The following is a 24,002-nucleotide window of genomic DNA, read 5'->3' as shown; positions in this document are numbered from 1 at the left end:
ATGGGGATTGGGGATTTACCGCCCCGCCAACCTCGGAATGGGGCGGTAAGTCCGCCAACCACCATGGCGTAAACGTAGTTTACGCCATGGTGGTAAAGGTACGACCCAGGCGGTAATTTACCGCCTGGGTCGTAATGAGGCCCTTGGTGTCACATTTTACATGCAAACAATTTTATAGTGTCAGGATGGGTGGTTGCATTTTTCTTAACTGCAGCAATTAGCATCTTGTGATCTGGGATGCACAATATATTCTGAGTGTTTATGTTAATGAGAGAGAAAGCAAGGTAATGTGGCGGGTTAGAAGGAGTTGGACACTTGAAGGGCATTTTTACTGATATTTATTAAAATAGTACGGCTAAGGTTTATCTTTTCCTATGGCTAGAGGTGTATACCTGCCTATCTAAATTAACTAAAAGTGCTTGTCTGTCAACAGGAAGTTGCTAATTAATATATCAACAGTCCGAACTAGTTCTAACTAACCCTACCACTATTTTAACTAATTTAAATTAGATCAAGATAATGTCTCCCTTCTCCGGTCGTCTCTTATTGAAATGTCTCTTCTTTATTCCAAAGTTCTCTTTGGTAGGATATCTTTAAATAGACTCTTGCACATTCTGGATATGTTTTTTTTCACTCTTTCACAGTACACTTGGGCTTTATCTCCTCTTTAGGGACAGCTTTTCAACAGTCCTCTTTGACGCCCTTTCTTATAGTTGGTTCAAGGCTTGTATGCCTTTCTGACTCTTGTAACCCAGGCCTTCTCAGTTTGGGTATACTTTGTTGTGACTTCACCTTCCCCCTCTCCTGGGGCTTCATACTTTGATTGATCTCCTCTTATTTGGTTCACTAGATTTCACTTCCCATTCACATGTATTGGATTCTCCCTCTGGTTTGCTCCACCCTTTACTTCTTAAAACATGGGGCAATTTCCCCCCTTCCCAGGGTTTTTGTGCCCAGTTTTTAATGACTCCTCTTTCAGGCTTATTCGTTATTCTCTTTATCGCATTATCACAGTTTCACTTAAATGGTTTCATATTCAGTATGTCGTCCATTTCAATGGGACATGTTTTTCCCTCTCCATAATGATACCCCAGTGGTGTCCCTGTTCTACCATTCTATATGCAGGGGAACACTGTTGGGCTAGGCCAGGGGAGTACAATTGTTTTTTGGGGAGGCCCAAATGTACCTTTGAAGCTACGTACAGTGGGCCAGACTAACAATGTGTGGTGTGGAGTGGGGGAAGAGGATCGGATAGCATGAGTAAGGAAAATGAAAATTAAATATATAAAGCATTCTGGTTATGAAGAATGGGGCCTCAGCGTGTAAGTACTGTGACAAGGAAGAAGAGAACTCCCAGTCTCTCTCTCTGTTTCTCTTTCATTCTCTTTCTGACTTTCTTTCTTGCCCCTCTTCCTCTATTTTGCTCTCTGTTACTATGTATGTCTCTTTCTTTTTCTGTCTTTTCATCTCTTCCCTTGTTCCTCTATCTGTCTCTGTCTCCCTCTCTGTTACTATTTCTGTCACTATCTTTCTGTCTTTCTTTTACTCCCATATTCCTCTCTCTCTCCCTACATTACTATTACTCTCCCTTTCCCTCTCTTCTGTTCTTTCTTTCTCTCTCTCCCCTTCTTCTCTTTCTTTTTCTCTCCCACATGTTACTATTTCTGTCTCTCTTTTTCTGTTTTTCTATGTCTTCCCTTCTTCCTCTTTCTCTGCATCTCCCTGTTACTATTTCTGTTACACCCTCTCTCTGCCTTTCTTTCTCTCCCTCTCTACCAATGTTACTATTTTTGTCACTCTCTTTATTTCTCTCATCTTCTCACTCTATGTATGTTATTATTTCTCTCTCTTTCTCTCCCCTCCTCCTCTTTCTGACTCTTTCTCCCTCCCAGTGTTACTATTTCTGTCTGTCTTTCTCTCATCTCATGCTCTCTTTGTCTTTCTCCCCGTTACTATTTATGTCTCTCTCTTTCTGTCGCTCCCTTCTCTTCTCTCTACCACCCACTCACCCTCTTGTATGTCTTTGTCTTTCCTCATCTCTATCTTCCCTCTCTCGCTTCTCCTTAACTCTCCCTATCTCTTTGTCATCATTTTCTGTATCTCACTTACTCCCACAAACTTTCCACTCTCACATTTTGGCCCTTTCTTTCTCCTCTCTCATAGACACATTGCTATGTGTAGGGGGTCCGGCAGCAGACTATTTTTACACATTTCTAAACAGCTTAAAAAGAAAAAAAGATAATAATTGAAGAACAGCATACTTTTGTCAATAATTTTCACATTGACTGATGGACCCCCCTGTTTCCCAGAAAGCCATAGTAAAAAAGATAAAGTTGTCTTCGCATCCCTGAGACTTTGCAGGGGATAGGGGAACACAGATTGCCTCCACTCCTCCCATGTTCACATCCAAAGATCAAAACCGGACCATTTTTTAGACAAATATGTATGTCATGAGCATGGTAAAAGAATCATTGCTGCCCCACCAAAAGAACATTGCATGACAGGGACCCCAGATGGTATGCTGTCCAGACCTGCCCACCTCTATCCCCGCAAATGACAGTCCTCCAAAGGCTCACCGCCTTTACAGTGATCCAACTTAGCTTCATGGTTGGAATGATGATTACATGTTTTAAATGTTTTTATTTTTATAAACATATGGTCAAATTGTTGGGGTCATTTCACCCAAGGTATATCAGGGGTCTGGGGGTCCACTCGACTCAACGGCCAAACTCCCTTCCCCAGAATAAATGAAGGACTCAGCCAATAGCAAGTTAGAACTGCATTTTATTGCAAAAACCAACAGGGATCATACCAGACAATCAAGATTCTCCAGTATTTCTCAATTGTCCATGGTGTGCATTGAGTTTGTGTAAACAAATTGTGTCATCCCTGGGCCCATCCCCAATAAACCTATCACCAGAGAGGATTGGGTATCAAGAGTAATAATACCTATGGAAGTCCGCTACAGTTGTTATTCTACTGGCCCTTGCATGTCAGGTGGCTGGCCTGTCCTGTCCCCAAGACACTATCAATTACATTATTACAGAGTAATGGGCTTACCTTTGGTTCTTTCCCTTTGTCATCCACCCCTGAATTTCTAAGCTGTGATTTGTTAGGGCTGTTCTCCCCAGAACTGGGGCTCTATTCGGTTCTCAGCCCTCTGTGCACCTCTTCAAGGTGATGTGAACAATTATGTGTCTGCACTGTAACTTGTAATTTACCATCTTTGCCTATGAGAGTGCTCCAGCGTTGCAACACTTGTTGCTTTCTCTGTCTGACTTTGCTGGGATTGCTGCTGCTTTCCCACCACGGGTGAATGTCCATTGTCTCATTTGGCTGCTTCATGTGTTTAGAGACCACAAAATCGAGCTTCTTCAGCCTGCATTTATGAGGATGTATTCCCTTTCTCTGCAGCTGGACCCTTGTCGTCTGAAGATTGGAATGTGTCCATGTATCTCTGACCTTGGCTGTGAGACTGCTTTGCACTCTGTGCAGCCTGAATCAGCGCTTCTCACCTCATGCTCTGTGACTTGAGACCTTCTGTAATTTTCCTTAGACTTCATAATATCATTTCTACATGCTCATGTTATTCTAGGTAACCTATACGTTAAGCATACATGGTGCTACCACGATCCATATGCACTCCTGTAGTTCCATAGGCTTTTTGGCTTTAAGCATCAGCAAGCTTGCTCAGGATCTCTTGTTGCCTTGCAATTTTGCTTTACTGCATTTGGCTGAGAAAAATAATAAAAGCTATGACAGTATGTATATGTATCTGTCCTCTAGCTATAGATCTGTGTTAGCATGTTCTTCATGTATGTGAATGTATGTGAATGTGTGTCTATGCAATGTGGTGCAGGACTGCAAATGTGCTTCATGCCTAACAGTGCTACGTGGTGGTGTCACTAATGACATCAGCATAGTGGCTTCTTGGTGCTAGATGGGGACACAATCTCTGTTTCTTTCCCTATACTTGTGAAGAAATATACCGGATTCAGTCTTCATGGCTGACTCATAGGATACCGTTCTGTGTATGTGTCAATCATAGGTGCACTCGGGACTCATCCCAAAATAAGATGGGTGGCTGCAAACATTTCTGGCTCTTCATCAAGTCATGAATCTGGGCATTCTTGGGACCCTTCTTCAACATACACAAAGAATTGTAAAGATCGCTGAAACGGGCAGATGACGTGTTTTACCTTATTCACAATGTTTACCTGTACAATTACCAAGGGCTGTATAGTATGGCAGAAAGCATACAGCCCACCACCATGAATAGTTTAGGTTTCTATGTGCACCCTGAACACTAATATAGTCATTATCCCCCAGCAGCCATGTGGCAGTAGGGAGCAAAATTCAAGAATTTAAATGTGCACCTCTGTCAGATGAGAAGACATTTATTTGTGAAAACAGCATCTCAGACTGTATAAAATGCATCGACCTGACAGACAGCGCCCCTAATGTCTGTGAGCATTTTGAAGGCAAGACCCTATTTATGCACACTTTAGAATAAAGACAAGCCGCTAGCGGAATAGGCCAGGAGATAGCGTTGGATAATAAGGTTTATTCGTAGAGAGTACAACAATCAGCAAAGGACTCTGCTGCTCGAAAGCACTATAACTAGTACAATCAAAAACAATGGATTATAAACACCAAAAGCGTCACTCCATATAGTACAAATTGGTGCCACTGATTTGGAGGCACCCTACACATGAGCTTGCTCCATAGGGGATGCCAAGCAGTAATTGGATAGTTCTTCCCCGTCGGTCTGGATCAACGTGGGTCAGCTGGGCTCATCCTTGCAGTGAAGGTCGGGGCACACATGAAATACATTGCTCCTATCTAAGCAAAACACACTAAGCCTGAATATTAACTCATTGTGGCAGGCACCTAGGTGGCAGGGGAAATGGTGCCAGGGAGAAGGGAGGATAAAATAAAGTTGTGCTGACACATACACTCAGGGCTTCATTGATACTGCAGTTCTTGTACTCAAGTTCTCCCCCTGGGGTTTGATCTTTAGTGTATCCCTCCTGGAACCTCGTGTTACAAGGGATATGTGTTGCGGCTGGGAAGAAATACGGTCTCACATGCTTAGATATTCTGTGGACACTTGAGGGGGATTGGGACCTGGAGGTCTCTTGCGTATCAGGGAAGGGTGTGGGGGTCAAATAATTGGTGTGTGCGTTGCTCTGGCCTGACTGGGTGGGGGTTATGGGCCTAATGGCAGTTTAGTGGAGATTCATGGATGCAGCGTGGAGCCTGGGGCTCTCCCGCTCTTGGAGGGCGCATTCTTTTAGACGATACTACATATTTTCAACACTGAAGGGAAGGGGAAATGGGCTTCTGTGGGAATAGGGCTCTAGTGGAGCCAGCACATTATACAGAGATCGGGCCTTATGGATTCGGGATGTGAACAGTACAATATATTAAAGAAATTGGGCCAACTAGACCAGAGATGACAGCTAACTATTATTTAAATCATAGTAGCTTTTTATTTATTGTACAAATACATGGTCATACAAAAAAATATACAATATTTATGATTCTGCTCCACAAACCAACCACAATGCATCCCTCCATAAACAATTCATTCACAGCTCATTCATACAATCATCATATTCACAAGGGATAAAAAGAATAAAGAGAAGTGATGTTTTGTTTATATCACAATAATAGGTCCAACAGTTGTAAATTTAACACTCAATTATTTTACAATGTGCCCCTCGGTTGACATTCAGGGGGTTTAGAAAACCGTTGCCGACATGTTTTGGTTGAGTTCTCTTAGCGAGGATGAAGCAGTCCCCTCATATCGTAACTTAGTATTCAACCTTCTTCAAGACAGGAGACCAATCGCCAATTTTGCGTTGCCTCTTGGTAGAAAACCAATGGTGGGGGGTGTGTGGCAATGGAGCCTTAGATCTCCTCTGAGTCTTTCAGGGGCTGGCGAACTGGTGAGATGGAATGAATCCAGTCGTGAATGCTCCCAACAATGGCGCTTCACGTCATGAATGCCTGTTATTAAAGAAATTAGGAGTTTTTCCTCTTACGGCCCAGAATGGCAACAGGACGTATTAAATTGGGCAGCTGCGTACTTTAAACGCTTGTAGCCGCTGTTAGCTTAGTCTAAACTGCGGCTCACTGGAGAATAGATGCCAGTGGTGGGATTTCAAAAGATTTATGGCTGTGGCCCTCTTCACACCTGATAGTCTCATATATGCTGCTATGGTGGATGGTCTAGGGATGGTCTAGGGAGTTCCTCACAGGAAAAGGAATCCTTGTCCCCTGAGGGGGAGTCTCTCCCAGGGATGTCCAACTTGTCCAGACCCCGAGGGTGGGTCTTGCAGAGCAGGCTCACCTCCCTAGCCTCAAAGAGGGATGCTCCCCCTTCACTGTAATCAGCACTGCCAGATTGAAGGAGTCACAGAGGGGCAGACTTGCTTTGCTTCCTTCAGAACGATGACACCTTTTGTCGCTAGTCTGGACTCATATGCCTGCCAGAGAAAATGTTAAAGAAAAACACGTATTTAAGAAAAGCTACTGTCTGTTCCCTTACCTTCCTAAACTGTCCCTCATACAAAGGCACTCTTGAGTTTGTGAATATGCGCATTTTATATTGATAGCGCTCAAAGCTGTGGTACAATGCCAGGGAAAAGAAGCTACTCAAATAATGTTTCTTTGGGCTGATAGATCAATCGGTGCTGGTAAAGAGGCACTCTAATTGACACTTCTTAATCAGTTGTAATGGATAAACACCTGATACTGTTTGCATTGATAAAAAAGGTATAGCCCTAAATACTGACTGGTCTCCAAGCAGAAATGCAATGCAACATAAACACTTCTACTATGTGTTTATAATTGGGACCCCAACATATAGAAGCATGTTTGTGTGTAGTAGACCTTATCAATACAGTGAAAGCAAGACAAAGTCAATCTAAAGTGAACAACACCTAAACAATAAATTGGCGATTTGAGTTTCTCACAGAAGCTGTATCATTGTAGAACTGTTTTTACCAACGTGCTGACACCTTTTACTGGAATTGAGAATACTTGCTTAATACCACGATAACCGCGGTATACCATCACCTTGGCAGCATGTTATCATACCGCTGCAAAATCAATATTGTGACATGCCTAATATTAAAAAATGTGCTCACAAAACAGGATTCATTGTAAATAACGTGTCAGGTGCATTCATTGACACATTTTTTAAAGTTCTCCAACAATAGACATTTCACCAGTGGGAACATCACTATTATTCCCATAGCGCGTATGGTCCATATTACCTATGTTGGAGTGTGCCAGAATGGGAATTGTTTGCAAGAAACAACCTATAAAACTTGTTCAGTATTATTTTTATTAATAATTAAACAAAACCTTAGCCTTTCACAGTGTTGTAAAACATATGGAGACAATGGATATACTCATGTTTTTGTCATCTCTCGTATGTTAGGTTGTTCAAGGTGAAGGGCTCGGCTTAAACGCCATGACTGTCAGCAGCTTGAAGAAGGAAGGATTTGCAGCAATCTTCATTGGAATTGGTAGGAATATCTGACTTTATTGATTACATGAAACTATGGATCTCATTATGTTTAACACGTTCCTGTACCAGTTGGGGACAAGTGATTCCAGAAGGGCATTTGCAGAAAAACGAATTTTATGTGAGCAGGTGGCATTTGTTAACCGAGCTATCCCATTTGTTTGAGAAATTCCTTTAACGTGCCCTAACGTACAGTCGCCATCTTGTTATATTGTAGAGTGACTGTAAAAGATGATCTGCTAAATGCCTCGTATTTACATACCGGTTTTGTAGAGAAATGTGTAGGTTTTGTTTTTAGGGCAATATCATAGTTTTTTGTTATTGTTTTACTCTGGGAACTTCATACATTAAAGCTTATAGATGCATGAGGTTGCCAGTCAAAGGATGGACAGTGAAAGGGTCGACAGGTCAAAGGATCGAATTATTATTTTTTTTTTCACAATTTTTTTTTTGGGGGGGGGTCCTGCCCAACCCCCTTTTTTTGCTAAAAACCACTTTTTTTCCCTAAACGAAAACCAAAAAAATATATATAATTAAAAACGAAAATTTGATCCTTTGACCTGTCGACCCTTTGGTGTCGATCCTTTGACCTGTCGACCCTTTAGATTTGATCCTTTGACTAGACACCGATGCATAATATTCCAGCTGAGATGAGGACTATTTGATAGAAACATGGCACTTTGGTTGGCTAGCTGCGAAACCAATACCTAGCTCAAATGCCCAAGTATAGAAAAACATGCTTTTTAAAAAGATAGTTTTTTAGTTTCCTGCACCTTCAGAGTTCTTTGTAACACAGGGGTAGTCCTAATGGGTAGTTTCTAATGATTTTGGTTCTATTGTTTCATCATGCTTGCGTGGTATAAACAGTTTGCATGCATATCGGGTGGCATTAATACCAATCAAAATAACACAGCGTAAGTCATGTATAATTAATGATTAGAGTTTTTTTTTCAAGTAACCCTTTGTTCTTTATTTGGCTAATTGTCTTCACAACTGAAGTGCTGCAGACTTGTAGAGTCTACCTACTGTGACTCTTTGGATCGTTTCTTAACATTTCTACTTTTTTATATACATAGGGCAAAACATACACATATTCATACAAAACACATACATGGATATAATCTGAAGTAGCATTGTACAGATCAAAGATGCAAAGTGACATTCATAGACAAATCATGAAGTAAAATAAATGAAATCTCATTGTCATCTATTTATGTGTAACTGTACATTTTACAGATAGTTCAGGGTTAATTGGGTTCCAATTTGTGTACGACTAGTCTCAAAACACCAATCCATCAGAGTTCTTTAACATGTTCTTTGTATTTTATTTACATGGTTTGGCTTGCGTTCATGGGCCTCGTACCTAGGTTGGGGGTAGTCATGGCGCTCTTAGCGCCATGACTACCTCCAATACCGGTACCGAGTCCGCCCTCGTTCAATGGGGACTTACCGGTCTATTCCGACCTTTGCAGGACCGGTAAGTCCCCATTGAAAAAGCCATTCCCCATTCCCATTTCAGCCCCCATAGGGCTGAAATGGGAAGGAGGGAAGGTGCTAATAACGGTGCCATTATTAGCTCTGAAGTCCCTTAACGGGCCCTGTCTGGTAAAACCAAGCGTTAAGGAAGGGACCTGCTAAGGGACCTTGGAATAGGGCGCAAAGGGATTACTGGCACCAATGTCCTTAACGGTGCCCGGTATCCCTTTGTGCCCACCTCGTAATGAGCACCCATGTGTTTGAATCACACAGCACTCATTCGGATTCACAAGGAACCAGTATTAGTGAGGCCTAGAAGCTGAACACCGCATCCTGGATAACTTTTTTGTTTTGCCTTGTATAGATTTACATATAATGCAGTATTGTAAAGGGTATTGTTATTAATCAATGTAATGATATCCCATTCAAAGGAAAAAGTGTTAAGTTGGCCCAGCAGGGTTGGACCCTGTGCTGTACATAAAGAACACATTTCTCTACATGTAGTTTGTGGAATGTGCCTAGCATAGCAAGGTTGCTTCCCCATACACAAGGTACCCTTGTCCACTTTGCCACTTGCAGCTACGTGCCACCTGATGCCCTAAGTGCGAAGGAGAAAGGGCAGAGCATGGTACAAGAGCAAGCCCGGTCACAAGATGGAGAATGATAGAGAAGCACACACTCCTCCCATCCATGCCAATCTTCCCCAGGTAATAAATAACTACTGCAGTTAAAGTTGAACAAGCGAGTTCTTGATTTTACTGTTTCATACTGTGTATTCAATTGCAGTGATGCACAATGAATGAGGCCCTTATTCCTGAGATGATGTATCTACTAATGTAAATAATCATTTGGCAATGTTTGGGATTCCTCCCTTCCCCACATAGTGACACATGCTTCCCAGAACTATCCTTCCATATTTGCAAGGCAGCTCCCCATTTCCACATCCTCCTCATGGTCCATACTGTTATGGCATCATGCACAGAATATGCCCTCCCTCTCTAACTCTACAAGCTTAAGGTAGTCCTGGGACTCTGTGGGATAAGTGAAAGTCTTCCTTTGAGTTGTATTTGAGATTATCAATGGCATGGACCTTTTGGACAGCGGAAAACATGCTCTACTAATATTAATAGTGGTTTCAGGGCACTGCCTGTTAACGCTATAGCTCAATGTGAAACATGCCGATGGCTCTGCTTGCAATCTTCTTTACAATCCATACATTATTTGGTTACAGCCTTTAATGAGCTAGCAAATACAAGTCCGTTTAGTGCTATCTGTGACCAAGTTCTCAGGGATCAATTGGTGCTACCTTGTTTTGGCATCCAAGCGCTCAGTGGATTGTGAATGTGCACAATGGAACATGTGCACAATAGAACATGTCACTGGAACATGCTGCACTGTTGAAAATACAGTGATGCACTATATTCGAAACATGAAAACATGGAGTAAACTACCAGGAAGTGTCTAATGCACATGAGAGGGTCACACATGGCTGAAGATGTCCCATATCACAACGTGTCCTTTACACAACAAGGAGCACACCAATGGGCACAGATTAATTGTTGCAGTGATGGATAATGTAACAAACTGGCTGTACTATGTGTGTTTGCTGGTTTACCACAACATTTTCAATAGGGGAAGTCAGCAGAAAAGTAAAGAAGTAATAATGTTTAAATGGCATTTTCTTAATAGTAAGTACATGGATCATTTCAGCATCATCAAATAACTTAACACAGACAGTGTCAGGTTGTTTTGGTACCAATGTATCTGAGTAATAGGATACAAGAACAGCCAGTATCAACAGAACAAGGTCCTCCCTCTTCTCCAAATGAGTCTGCCCAACACAATTCAGTCACAACAAACTTACAGCAAACGGTTCCAATAATCAAAACCAAATCTAAATCTTCCAAATTTGCTCTATTGTATCTGGTTGTAATCAAAAAAGCTATTCTGTTCACGGGGGATGTCATTGTTCATCCAAGGTTTGAATAGGTAAGGATCGTCCTGTTCTTCAACTTTGAACTTGTGGTGTAGGCTTGCACACAACCATTGCCATAGATGCCATTGCCTGCGGCCTGCATGTTGTCCTGATGCAATATAACAATTCAGAGTCTTACTTAGTTGTTTTCACACTTCACATATTCTCTGATCCTGAAAATACCTATGCTCTCATTGAGCTGGAACTGTTAGATTGTGCCTGGACACTCTAGCATTTTTGTTCTTACACATGGGGAGACAGATTTTACCTCTGCACCGACCACATGTCCTCAATCAAAATACTGCTTCTAAGGGGAAATGAAAAATATATAATCCAGACTGACAGCCCTCTCAGCTAAGCTCCAAGAGATCACTTTCCAAATAGAATATACTCCAGGATGGGACATTCAGCAACCTAACTATCTTCTGAGGTAGCACATTCCCAGTTCTGCCTCATTCCCAAGACTAAGGACAGAGAGAGCAAGGAGGAGAGACTGTGGGGAGGTTCTGGTGAAGGTCAGCAAATTAAATCCTGGTCCATGTGGCTGCTAATGGGCTAGAGAGCCAACATAAGAAAAGGTCTTGAAATTGTTATAGACAAGGTCCAGGCTGTCCTGCTGCAAGTGGGAATTCATGATGTCTCCTGACATATGTTATCAGGCCTACAAAAGTGAAGAGTTTGATGTCTTTGACTAAAGTAAGGAAGACTGTTTATCGATGGTTGGTAAAATAGCATCATATCCCACATTCTGATGTGGGACACTGTAACTCCAGACCAGCGATACATGGACCACGCACTCCACTCCTGGTTTGATTTACACATGGGGAACTGATTTCTATTGCCATGTGAAGAGGACTTCTGGCAATAAAGTAGGTAGTTCCTATATTCGTGTGTCTGAGAGACAAGAAGTGAATGGTCACTATATCCCTGAGACTGTGGTCGAGTTTAGACATCCTAGGTTCATCCACATTTCCATGATGAGTTGAATTTAGACACTTTATTATTTGTCTCATTTAGATTCTGTTAACTTCACCACTTCCAAGGAGGGAACCCTTATTTTGTTGAAGAATCTATGTTTTGTCCCATTTGGCATACATTTCAACCTCGTAACACATGTACGTTTGCCAATCTGCAACACATAGTAAAGTCTTACATTTTTCAAGTGTTGGATTCCTAGTACAATGCTAAAATGTGTGTCATTTAGTCACAATAACCCAGAGATTATTATTAGATCTAATACAAACTCATTAAAATAATGACCAGATTTGTTCAAACTGAGACATGAACGGATTTTATCAGCTTCAGTTACTTGTTAAAATGGTTATGACAACCTGCAAATAGCGAAGCAAATTTGTAAAAATACTTTTTGGCTGAGGATCATGCATATTTCTGAAAGTCAAAATGCTACCAAAAAAAGTTTAGTGAGCTATACGGGTGGATTCCTCCACTAATAAGTGTGACCAAAAAGCCTCAATTGAGTGATATGTAAGTGCAGCTGTGCTTCTGACAGATACACCCTGCACCGACTGGCCATCTGATGAACTGGTTGAGTCAGCACCTAATAAATGTATTTGTCTTCCAAAGGTAGTTCAGAGGGCATAATCAATCTGGTGGCTGCCCTCCTACCAGGAGAATTGCTTACTCCATAAAGGCCAAACTGCAATATATAGCTCAGATCAATTGGGGAGGCCCCCGTTTTCACCCCCATAACAAACCTGTGATATATTTGGTGTATCTCTCAGGCTCAACTATGTATGCATATTGAACCACTTCTGGTTCGTTGAGGCCAAGGTTGAAAGTGCAACGGGTATACCATCGGGCGGGCTGTCAGTAGTGATAGGTCTGCTATTGCAACCCACCAGCACTCTGCCATTTACTAAATCAAACAGACATGTCCAGCCCTGAGTTTAGTACAGGTGATAAGGAGATGCCAGATGGGTGATGTGTATATGAAGGTTGTGAGACCTTTTCCTGCACATCCAACACTGACAGTGCCTGGATGCTGTAAGAAGGTTTTGCTGAAAGAAGCTTTCTTCCCCCAACCAGTAAATCAAGGCCTAGAAGTAGTCTGCAGCTACTTTAAACTGTGCAGTTAAATTATTGGCATATGCATATCTGTTTCTTTCAGAAGCAAACAAAGCATTACATGCATACCCGGATCATGTTTTCATATTTATAAGAACTGGGAGGCTGGTGGTTTTAGATACATTACCAAAACTCACCTGTTCAGAGAAAGGAATCATTGATATTTGATTCACTAACAAGGCTCAATCCTAGATGAACAGTCCCGCAACAGGAACATCTCATGCAACACCCTGACAGATACCTGCTTCACACCAATATTTTTGTTTCTCAAGTATTGAAATAAAATCATAGATTAAGTATGTCCTAATGTGCACACCTAGTTAACACAGACATTTATGAAAACCCCAGACAATGAAGGAATCTTACAAAACATTCCTTACCGATCCAAATGGTTCAATGTAGATTGATTAAAAAGGCACACATTCAAAATTACATAACAACACCTTCCAAAATGATTGAAGTGCATTATTGCAGATCAGCAATGCATGGATAAGCCATTCTGAAGATTCTGAGTTGATGCATTCCTTAAATTAACGTGGCTTGTTGCAACCATGTTGATTTGAGAGACGCACAGTATTTAAAAACAAATCAGAAAACAAAATGGAATGTGTTAGAATGTTTTCATTTATTCGATGATTCTCTTTTCCCAATGCCTATATGCTTTGTTTGCATCTCTTGGCACAAAGACATACTTATGATTGTGTTAATGCCTCGCCTTGCAAATGGCCTGTATGTTCACCCAGTATGAATGCATTTTTTAAAAAAAAATGTTGGCGGACCAATTTCAATCAATTTAAATGTTTAAAAGATATACTGGAGAACAGAGTGACTGAACAGTGCAGGAAGGATCGGATCGGGATTATTATTTGGCAACATTATTTTGCAGTTCCCGTTTTTAACCCATGCTCTGATTTGAATGTGCATGTGTTCCGACGATGGGAGAAAAACGTGGTCTATGCTATCATTTCCAAAGATAAGAAGTAAGTGAATGCATTTATCATACGTAGGCATTTACTATCAATAGTTAATCCATATGTTGATTAATTGTCGATCTGTGGATGGCTCTACTTCTCTTCCTGGAAAAGAATGCAGCTGAAAACTGGACAACTAGCCTCTCTCTTATAAACACAGGACCTGGTCCCTCATCCGCTTCAAGTAGGTCCTGGTATTACAGCTTTGAACAGCCCCAATGTGCTAGATGGATTGCCCCGCTCAGACGAATTACAGTAGATAAGGTCCTGATATCGACTGCCAGGCTGTGGATTACACCTGTTACTGTTGTAACTCACTCTTCTCTGTTAATTTTGTTACTGGCTTCAGTCTGACCATTTTTCTCAGAATGTATTTGGTAAATCTTTGGAGAATATTCCAGGGAATGATTACATGTTGAATGTCTTTGCCTGTTAGAATGCCCATCTTTGTGATATCACTGGCTTTACTTTTAGTGAAAATATGAATTTGCCAAAGCAAATTTGAAGTCCTTTCACATATGGATATAGTACAATGTGATTGAAGTTATTGTCCCCTCTTTCATACCTAGGTATTTAGAGGTTTATGTTATTCACAGGGACCACTTCATCAAATTCTTTCAAACCTAAATCTATTTTAAATAGCGATAAAATGTGCATATTTTGATTTTCCACTTTATTCACAATATAATAGTGGCAATGTGTATACTCTACAAAGAACTCAAGTACAAGGACGCAAACCAACATCATATTTAGTGCTAAGACGTGCCTACTCTTATATTTATTTATCAGTTATGATTTTCTTTTTTTATTAGCTTTAGACTGCAGTGTATTGACATCAAACCGGCCATCAAGAAGAACTATTGTTTTGACTGGTTTCTTAATGACCACCTCTCTGTTTTTTTCCTTGATGCCATGTTATTTATTGTTATTTTGTGATATTTTCTTGTTGTTCGATAGTTTTGAGGTAGTATAGAACTCAAGACATGGTATTTCATATCCAATTCTTCTTCAATGATTATTGGCAAACGTAATTCTAACCATTATGCCAAACATTTAGACTTACTTGAATTCATGCAGTGTTCAAATTACTGTAATGATAGCTTTTGTTATTGTAATGTTAACAAAAGCAACATTGACTACAATTTCAGTCCAGGAAATTCTAAGATTAGGAATTTGGACACCTGTCTTGTATTCAAACCAGTTAGAATCATAATCATTATTGGAAATATATGTGACTTTGAATTCCCATTGTACAATCTGAGTGGATGCTGGTCATTCTTAGCTGTTTGAACCAGTCATGAGTTTCAGGTGAGCAAATATAAATTAATATTTTTTCCCAACACCGGCAACCATTCTCAGATAGTCTTTATTCATGTCCATAATGGCTATTTGGTAAGTACTCGTAACTTGTAACCATTAATTACACCATTGTGGCCCTCTGTGGCAGCGGAAGTAAAAGCTGTTAGGCCATCCTTGCAGCAGATGCTGTCCATTGTGGGGCCTGCAGATTGTATTACTCCTCTGATTAGTTGTTTCTTGTGCTGGCCTTTAATTAAGCAACGTACACCAATGGAGTTGCGGGGGTATTACCAGCTGGTAATGTACCTTGGAACCAAGTTAATAATGTCCCTTAGCTGTTAGCAGGCAGTAATGCCCCCTCCAAGGTGTACATTCCTATTATCACCCTGGGTAAACAAGCAGTTGTTTTCTTTTTAATTGTATCTAGACATGGGCCAAGTGAGCAATTCTATAAGAAATCATCAAAGATAACCTGGCCACCATGCATATAGAAATTGAATGTGTTGGCATCGGAAACAGTGCGGGTGAATGAAACGTTCACCTCGTAATGGGGTTGGTGATGGGTGAATGTGAGATAGATGAGGGTGGAGGATGAGTATGAAAGGTGGTTTGGGGGCAGCAGGAGCCAGTGCACATGTCAGAGCAGCAAGCGTAAAATGGCTACCTGTGGGAGAGGGGAAACGTGATTGTCCCAACCCTCCTTTCCTATCACTTTGTCTACTTTGGTGACCTTGCTGTGATGTTTGGTACTTTGTTTGAATCAAATGTTGAAATTCAGAATTACTGTGAGGTGCCTGTGGTCCATAATAAGGTTAACCATTGTCACCATGCAACAGTCTGCAAAATCACGGTTGTACAATTAGGGGTTTATATTAGGAGAAAGAAAAGAGTTGGCAAATGGACAAAATGCCAGTCAGCATTGGATGGATTGGCAGTCTAGGATCCTAATTGAGGACAATGCTTTATTCGGGCTTCATTCCCTGTATGCATTTCCTGTGCCTCTTTAACCTTTGTGGCTGGCATGGACAATCCTGAAGTTGTGTGGGATGGCTTTTTGTACTACCACTTTGCCATATTCAACCATCAGGCCTAAAGTAAAGAAGGGTAGGTTGGTTCCTCCTTCTACTAATATATCAAGTATGCTGATTCAACGTTTGGACACAATAAGCATGTTGATGTGGAGGCACTTTTCCTTTCAATGTTCCTTGTTTGCTCTCATGCCAGAGTGAGTTTTCTGATTCTATTATTGTGTGTGTTGTATTTCCCATTTCAGTGATTGTTTTTTTAATATTTTGTTCTGGGGTTATTTGCCAGTGTGTTAAGAAGCTTCTCTTTTGTTTCAACTCAACTTATTCATGGCTTAGAGTTGAAAGTGTTTTGTAGACATCAGACATGTAGCTTTTCTTAAGGTGTTCATTAAGTGGTATGTTGGATTATCCTATGGGTCACATTGGTCTTGTCCTAGTAGTAATATTTTGACGAGAGAGCCTTTACTTTTGTCACAGTTATAGGTTTGATGAATCCGATGGTGTCATGACTCCTTACCAAGTGGTGACATCTCCAATGTGGCCAGAGGATGGCAGCTGCTACTTGATCCTGACTGTGGGAGTGGTTACATGAGGGTGGATCACATGAGGGGAGGCAACCCACAAGGGAGAAACATGACACCGGGTGAGATGCGGTTTCCCCAACAGTTAAGGGACCTTAGACCCCCTTCTAACAACTCTGAGAACAATCCCTTCCCTAATGGACTCATGAGTTGTAATTATCCTAACATTCCCCTAAAATGTACTCGGACAAGGAAGAATAGGAGTATCCTGAATGAAGATCACTTTCCCAGAACTGTGACGAGAACGATCGAGTTATAACGCAAGAGTTATAAAATCAACACTTTGACGAGGGAGAAGAATGGAAGAATGAGGATTACATGTACGAACCATATACAGCAATCTAGTCATTTCACAAATCGTATTGGCCAGAGCCAGTATAAAAGCAAGGAAATATCCAGGAATTGGGAGAGAGTCCCACCCTGGAGGACCTGGTTGTAAGATTTATTTGTTGCAGAAGAAGGGTATTTGGACTGCTGTTCCAGAGGAGAGAACGGGGAAACCTTCCACCCCAAGACCTTGTGGAAAACAGGAGGCTGCTGAGTTAACCCTGGGAATGCTGTGGCCCTCAAAAAGGCGGTGAACCGCTAGGGACCAGCAGTGTTCCACAAGGAATCTGGAAGTTCCTTCACTGGGAGAGTTCTCCCACTCAAGAACTGAGAAAGATACCAGGGAGTGAGAGATGCTGGATGGAGGGTTCTTATCCTTTTTGTGCTGGCCGAGGTATCATGGGCTGGTGAGAGGTCTGTGTAGCCAACCAGCTCACAGAATACACTGAGGAGATGGTACGTGGTGGTGGGGAAGCCACGAGAGGAAGAGGAAGAAAGGTTTCTGGGCATTTAGTGGTACCGACAGGTAGCCTCCGCTCCATTTGAACCCTAAGACACCACAGAGCAGGAGTATGCAAACCACAGTGGGCACAGAAGCCACGGAGCAAGGCTGCAAACCTGGAGAATGCAAACCTTGAGAAAAGGCACAGGATGCCGAAGAGCCGCTGCAGTTTTGCTGTGGAGAGACAACACGTGCCATAAAGAGCCAGTGAGTCCACCCAAGGGAAGCGGGGACACGGGGGCACTTCCACAAGCCTACCAAAGGCAAATAGAAGGGAATGAAACATATGAGATAGGGCAAGAAACTCAATATCTGTTTAAGAGAATATTTTGCTAAGCAATGCCCGAGAGAGGTCAAGGGAGGAGAAGAAAATCCCTCACCTTGTGAACCTTTGCAGAACCATAACAGTTGCTTGCCTGGGACCCATACACAAGGGAAGCAACACCCGAGAGAGGTTAAGGGTAGAGAAAGAGAGCCCTTCACCTCATGAACATTTGCGAAAACACAAATCTGCAAGTGTGTGTAAAGTGTGTTCATATCAGGAAACCCTGACAGGATAGTACACTAGGCAGATGCAAGTTACACATGTGTTCATATGAGAACGTCCTGGCAGGAGAGTCTACCAGGCAAGGTCAAGTTGAACAGTGTGAAAAGTACATCTCATATAACAAAGCCCTGACAGGAGAGTATACCAGGCAGATTCAAGTTGTAAATGCATGTAGGTATGGGTGTTGGTACCAATAGAGTGTGCTAAAATCACTAATCCCTTTGAATGGGGCAGCTGCGTTGCCAAACCAAGGAGTAAATGCATCCATAAACACCTCCAAATAGAATACACTAAAAGTTACAAAATTTGCATGACACACTCTGCCCAAGAATATTGCTGATTCTAAATTAATCGCACTGTGACATATATGCAATGTTTGCAAGAACAAGTTATTTAATTTCTTTCAAAAGGTGGGCAGCGACACGTGTTTCAAACCGGAGTAGTTTTCAAGGCCAACATCACCATAAATAAAATACAATTGTGCCAGAAAGTAAAGTTACAGTTCAAACGTTACAAGAAAACGAACAAATTAGTACAAAAATCCTTACAAAATCAAAAATTGTCAGCACATGATGACAGATTAAGAGTCAAGCCAAGTGAAGCTCCTTTTGGGACTCATCCTACTACTGCCAGTGAATGAGTACCTTACAGACCCAATCTACCCGTCCCAGTGAACAAGAACCAAGGACAGTGAATGGAAAAAGAATCAACTGAAGAAGCAATACAGAGGATCAAAGCTTCAAAACCTAAGTGAAGAAAGTAGTAAAAGGACTCTGCAAGTTGGAATTAAGGTTAAGGTCAAAACCCTAATTAATAAACCAAGTGTCTTTTTCCTGGAGGAAAGGGGGATACCACAGAGGTGCAAGAGCCCCCTAGCAGAATTGAAAGAACTGATTTTGCTCACTGAAGCTGAGAAGGCTTGTCCAGGAGATGGGAGTCATTCTCCTGTGTCTTTTGGGTGTTTTGCTTAGTGATAGGGTTAGCGTAGATTAGCTTTGGAACGGACACAGACTATTGCTTTGGACTACACTATTAACAATGATCAACCTAGTTAGCTTTGTGTTAGGTAGGGCAAACCTTTAGAAAAGAGACAGGAAGGTGATTTCTTATCATTTAAATAAGCAATACATTTTGGAAATGTCACCATTTGGTGCATCTCCTTCCATTGACCTACCACATTATTCATCAGTCAAAATGACCACAGAAACACGTTGTTCCAAGAAACTAAGTCATGAGCACTTTGTCTTAGGGACAACACTTCTCAATGTTTTGGGGTTGAGCCACATGCATCTATCAAAGACTGAATACAATGAAATCACAAGAATATGAATCAATTGTTAACGTCTGAAAAACCAGTCTCACACATCAATTTTAGGTGATGAAAAAAAGAGGCATCTTTAGTCGTTGTCTTGCAAGCCCTCGAAAACAGCACCTGTCGGGTCTAACTGACCTTATCCACTCTCTAGGCCCCTTACCTTTATAGGTCCCTAGTCACCTGACCTAGGAAAATTACCAGTAGGCCATCAGGTACATTTATGCCAGTTCCCGTAAATACAAGGAACTCATTTGTTAAAATGCAGTCCTACTTTAGTGTGTAAATCCATCTCTTATGTCAGTTGATGACTTCTGGTCTGCCGACTGCACCGAATGACAATGGATCTCCATCTTCCATGACATCTTCAAGTTACTTTTGCTCAACCCCATTGTCTGTAACATTCAAGGACTTCCCATTCAGTCAGCACTTTTCCAATCAGTTCATAGAGTGCATGCTCAAAGGAGTCCCTAGGCAAGTGAGTAGTGGCAAAACCAACTGGGATTGGGAATTAAATATGTGTTTGCTAAAAGAGATCAGACCAGTCATTGGGTACACTTTTAACGTAATGGAGAGTTGGAAAGTGATTGAGGTCCTGGATGAAGCATTAGTTGTGGGTTGTGTCCGTTGTGTGCTGTGTGATGTTCAGTTTATCTAACAGGCTGAATAGTGTTACCTTCATAGTCTTGTTAGCCTTGCTTCCGAAGGTTGAAGTTCTGGAAGAAGTTGTTGGTGCTTGTGAGAGAGGACATAAGTAACCAGGTCAGAAAAGCCATCACTTAAGGAGGTATTACTATTGTGAGGCGTGTAGATGAGATAGTAGGTGACTCTTTCAGTGGATAAGAGGAGGAAGTTACAAGAGAGTGTTCTGTTGGAGTGTACAGAGGCCACTTTAAGCATCATGCAGAGGCAGGAATATTTGTGGATGATGGACAGTCCTCCAACAGTCTTGTTTCTCCTGACCCTGGGTAGACTAAAGTAGCTTCCTAGAATGGTGACATCTAGGATGTGGATGATCCATCTTTTAGTCATGAACAGTGCTACTCTTTTCTGGGTGGTAATGGTGTTTACATGTCAGATATAAATGTGATTTATGAGTGGGCTCTCAGCATCAGCTTTAGCTTTTGTGTGTGTTGAGTTGGGGAACGCAGATGAGGTTGCTGTAATGTGAAGCACATGATAGAGATTGCGTTGTACAGTATGTGTGGTGTTTGTTGAGAGAACAGATTGGCTATGAAGAAAGGCATTGAGAAACATGGTATGTGGCTTCCCTGAGGTTTCTGGTGTATGTGACCTGGATCCTCCAGACTTAAAAAAAGAACACTTCAGTTCTGATGCTTTGTCAAGTGACAATCTAAGAGGGTAGGTTAAGGGCATAATGGATAGCAGAGGAGCCGCTGAGAGGGCTGGGGGCAGGTGAGTGAAGAAAGCATTGAGACAAATACCCGAACAATCACAAAGGGTCAGGGGAGGGGATTCAAAAAGGGCTGAAAGCAGGTGGGGAAAGTAAACAGAACAAAGCCAAGACAGAACACGAGAAGAAACGGCAGCGAGGAACTACTCACAGGACTGCTGGCGATAGGGGAAAGGTAACAAAATAAAACCAGGAAGAAGTCCAGTAGCAGATTTCAAGTATCGTTTCCAACGAGACCAGGAGTGAGAAAAGGCACAAATAAAGGTGGGGAGCGTAGGTCGGAGTGTCACTCAGATGGCAGGAGATGGATAGGAAAAGAGCGAATAAACTCCAGAAATAGTGTGGGAAGGCACAGTTAAGGAGCTAGTAGAGCCTTATAGGCAAGTGGGGAAGAAAAGGGAAACACTCCAGGCAGAAGTGGGCCAGTAGCAGAGGTCAAGTGAACTTCTGCCACCGTTTGAAGAGAATAATCATTAAGTGATAGTGCTTCTAATTTGTTTAATGTTCTGTCTAATGAATGAACTGTTACAAAAAATATTATGGGAAGTGTATTGATATGTCCTTAAGAAAGTGAACCACGAATATTACATTCCTTCTTTAAAAGATGGTGCTTGACATCCTTGTTCACTATAAAAGTCAGACGTTCCTTTTATGATTAATGCTTAGAATAACATCTCGTTCGTTCATGTTTTACAGATGCTTAATAGCCATGGGAAGTGATTAAAAATGATGTAATTGGTTGTTAGACAGGGATTTATGTTTTAGGTGCAAGAAAGGGTGCTGGTTTGCATGAAATAGTTTGCCATCAATCCAGACACTCCTAATGACTGACAGAAAAACGGAGTAATCCTGTTTTTATTAGATGAAATATATATATATATTTTTTTTAGGAATTGTTTTAGTTTTGCGTGTGATAGAAAAATACATGTATGAATGCTTGGATGATATTTATAACTCTGGTCAAACGATGGTTGATAATTATTTTGAATATGAATATGTCCATTGTGTAACCTTTTCTGACCTGCACTCCTCTTGTTACTTGTGCACAGAATTAGCAGGACTATGGCTAGATATCCTGGAATTCTATGCTCCACTGCCATCAGTCTTTGCATTGGCAAGTGCCTTTTAAAGGTGTGGTGAATAAAACAAAATACTAAATAAAATGATAGTGAGATGCTCCCGAATTGTACTTCTGAAAATGAGAGGTAATTCACAAATTCAGAAGTTGAGGGATGCATTAGTTTTCAGATGGAACGTAGTTTTAAAAAACGAGCGAAAATCCGTAAATCAAGTGAGCTAAGAGGTAGAAGGAGTCCTGGTGAAACAGCAAATGGGATATGCTGTATATGTGAGTAAGCATTTAAGCTTCTGGGTACAGTTTTAGCAACACAACGGCATGTGTAAATATTGCCTTTATCGAATTACAATGCATATCAATGTTAGTGTTTATCTTTGAATGTGGAGGATGCATGTTGGAGGAAATGCTTGCCCAAGAGTGAAATGACTGGAACGTGCCCGAGTAGAGACCGTGCTCAGTGTGGCCTATCGTGTGGGCCAGTTTTTTTATGGTCAAAGTAGTCCAATTTCCCACGAAAATTGGGCCACTTCGAAGAGTTACTTCACTGTGCAGCTAGTACTTTAAAGTGCACAATTTGCAACACATATTACACAAACACTCCCTTTTGGGTATTACTAAAACACCGGGTCGCAAAAGGTGCGAGTTGCCATTTGCCACTGTGGGACACTTTTTCATTGGTGGCCGAGCCAATTTTATGCCACAATCAGACTCCGGTAGACACTAGTGGAATCCCAGAGGAGCAAAATAATTAGGCTAATCTGTTGCGTGGCAGAACATTATGCATTTGCCATGCTTTGCTGCATTAATCCTCAAGAGAGAATATATGGCACAATTCAGGCATTTCCTTTTCGGAAAGCAATTTGGAATGTTTTGGTCAAGAGTTTGATGCTTCATCTCAGTTATCCGAGAAACCGTCTCCTATACATTTTACCATGAACACCACTGCATTTGTACTTGCAATGATTTAATTCACACTGCAGAAATATCAATTCTCATTCATTTGTTGCAAGATGAAAAACATACATTTAGTTCAGACCTATTTGTTTCCTTATTGTGCTGCACTGCGCCATGGCCATCTCAGGAGGAAATTACCTGTTCTCATTCTGAGGTCACGAAGCATTTAGCAAGCGTAATATTTGCAGGCTGCGGTAGATGTTTTAGTTGGGTAAAAGCAGAATTGATCAAGATGATTTGGGACCTAATTCGGGCTATGCTCAGTTTGCAATAAGGTTTGTCAACAATGTTGTATTATCAGTGGACACCATTACTAGCATGTCCCCCATTATTGTTTGATTTAGGCAGGAAGGTAATTCATGTTGTACTTCTCAAATGTTGCAATGGTTCACTTGCATTATTCTTGAATCACTTGATACTTTTACCAGGGAGGATTGGTGTATTTTTCAAATGTGTCATATTGTTCTTTTCACCACCCTAGGTTACAGTCCGCATGGCACGCTATATTCCCGTCTTCAGCCATTATTTAATGTGCAGCATCTTTTGTGCATTGGCTGCCTTGCTCACGGCACCCCCACATAGATGTATTCGCACCCACCACATTCTCACTTGTGTTAGTTTGGTAGTGTGGTAGTTTCTCTTCCACATCCAGGACACCAGGAACCTCCTTTAACCCATGGGGTGTTTGGTGCCTCGTAGGAGGAACTGGCATTTCCATTATAACATTTACTTTCCAGTATGCAAGGCCCCAACTGTGCCACCTACTTATTTAACATGCTACCTTTGGCCTTGCTCTTCGAAAGGGGCCAGTGGCTCCTGCCATCTTTGGAGGAGTGGACTCTCCGACCACACCTCAAGGGGTGTAGTGCCCACATGTCAGTGGTAATCATCTTGCCATCTGCCAATACTGCTTCAT

The 24,002-nt window shown here is 41.5% G+C and overlaps 1 protein-coding gene across 1 annotated transcript in view; it reads left to right on the top strand.

The window, feature by feature from the left end:
- DPYD (dihydropyrimidine dehydrogenase) overlaps positions 1-24,002 on the top strand; it is a 3,651,715-nt gene that overhangs the window by 1,287,396 nt on the left and 2,340,317 nt on the right. The window contains exon 8 of the mRNA XM_069641531.1: positions 7,451-7,538. Within this exon, the coding sequence (XP_069497632.1) occupies positions 7,451-7,538 (88 nt within the window). The remainder of the gene's footprint in view (positions 1-7,450; positions 7,539-24,002) is intronic.

Source organism: Ambystoma mexicanum, chromosome 1q, assembly GCF_040938575.1.
Source record: "Ambystoma mexicanum isolate Mex_15411 chromosome 1q, UKY_AmexF1_1, whole genome shotgun sequence".
Taxonomy (NCBI): Eukaryota; Metazoa; Chordata; class Amphibia; order Caudata; family Ambystomatidae; genus Ambystoma; species Ambystoma mexicanum.
This window is presented reverse-complemented; position numbering and strand designations above follow the sequence as displayed.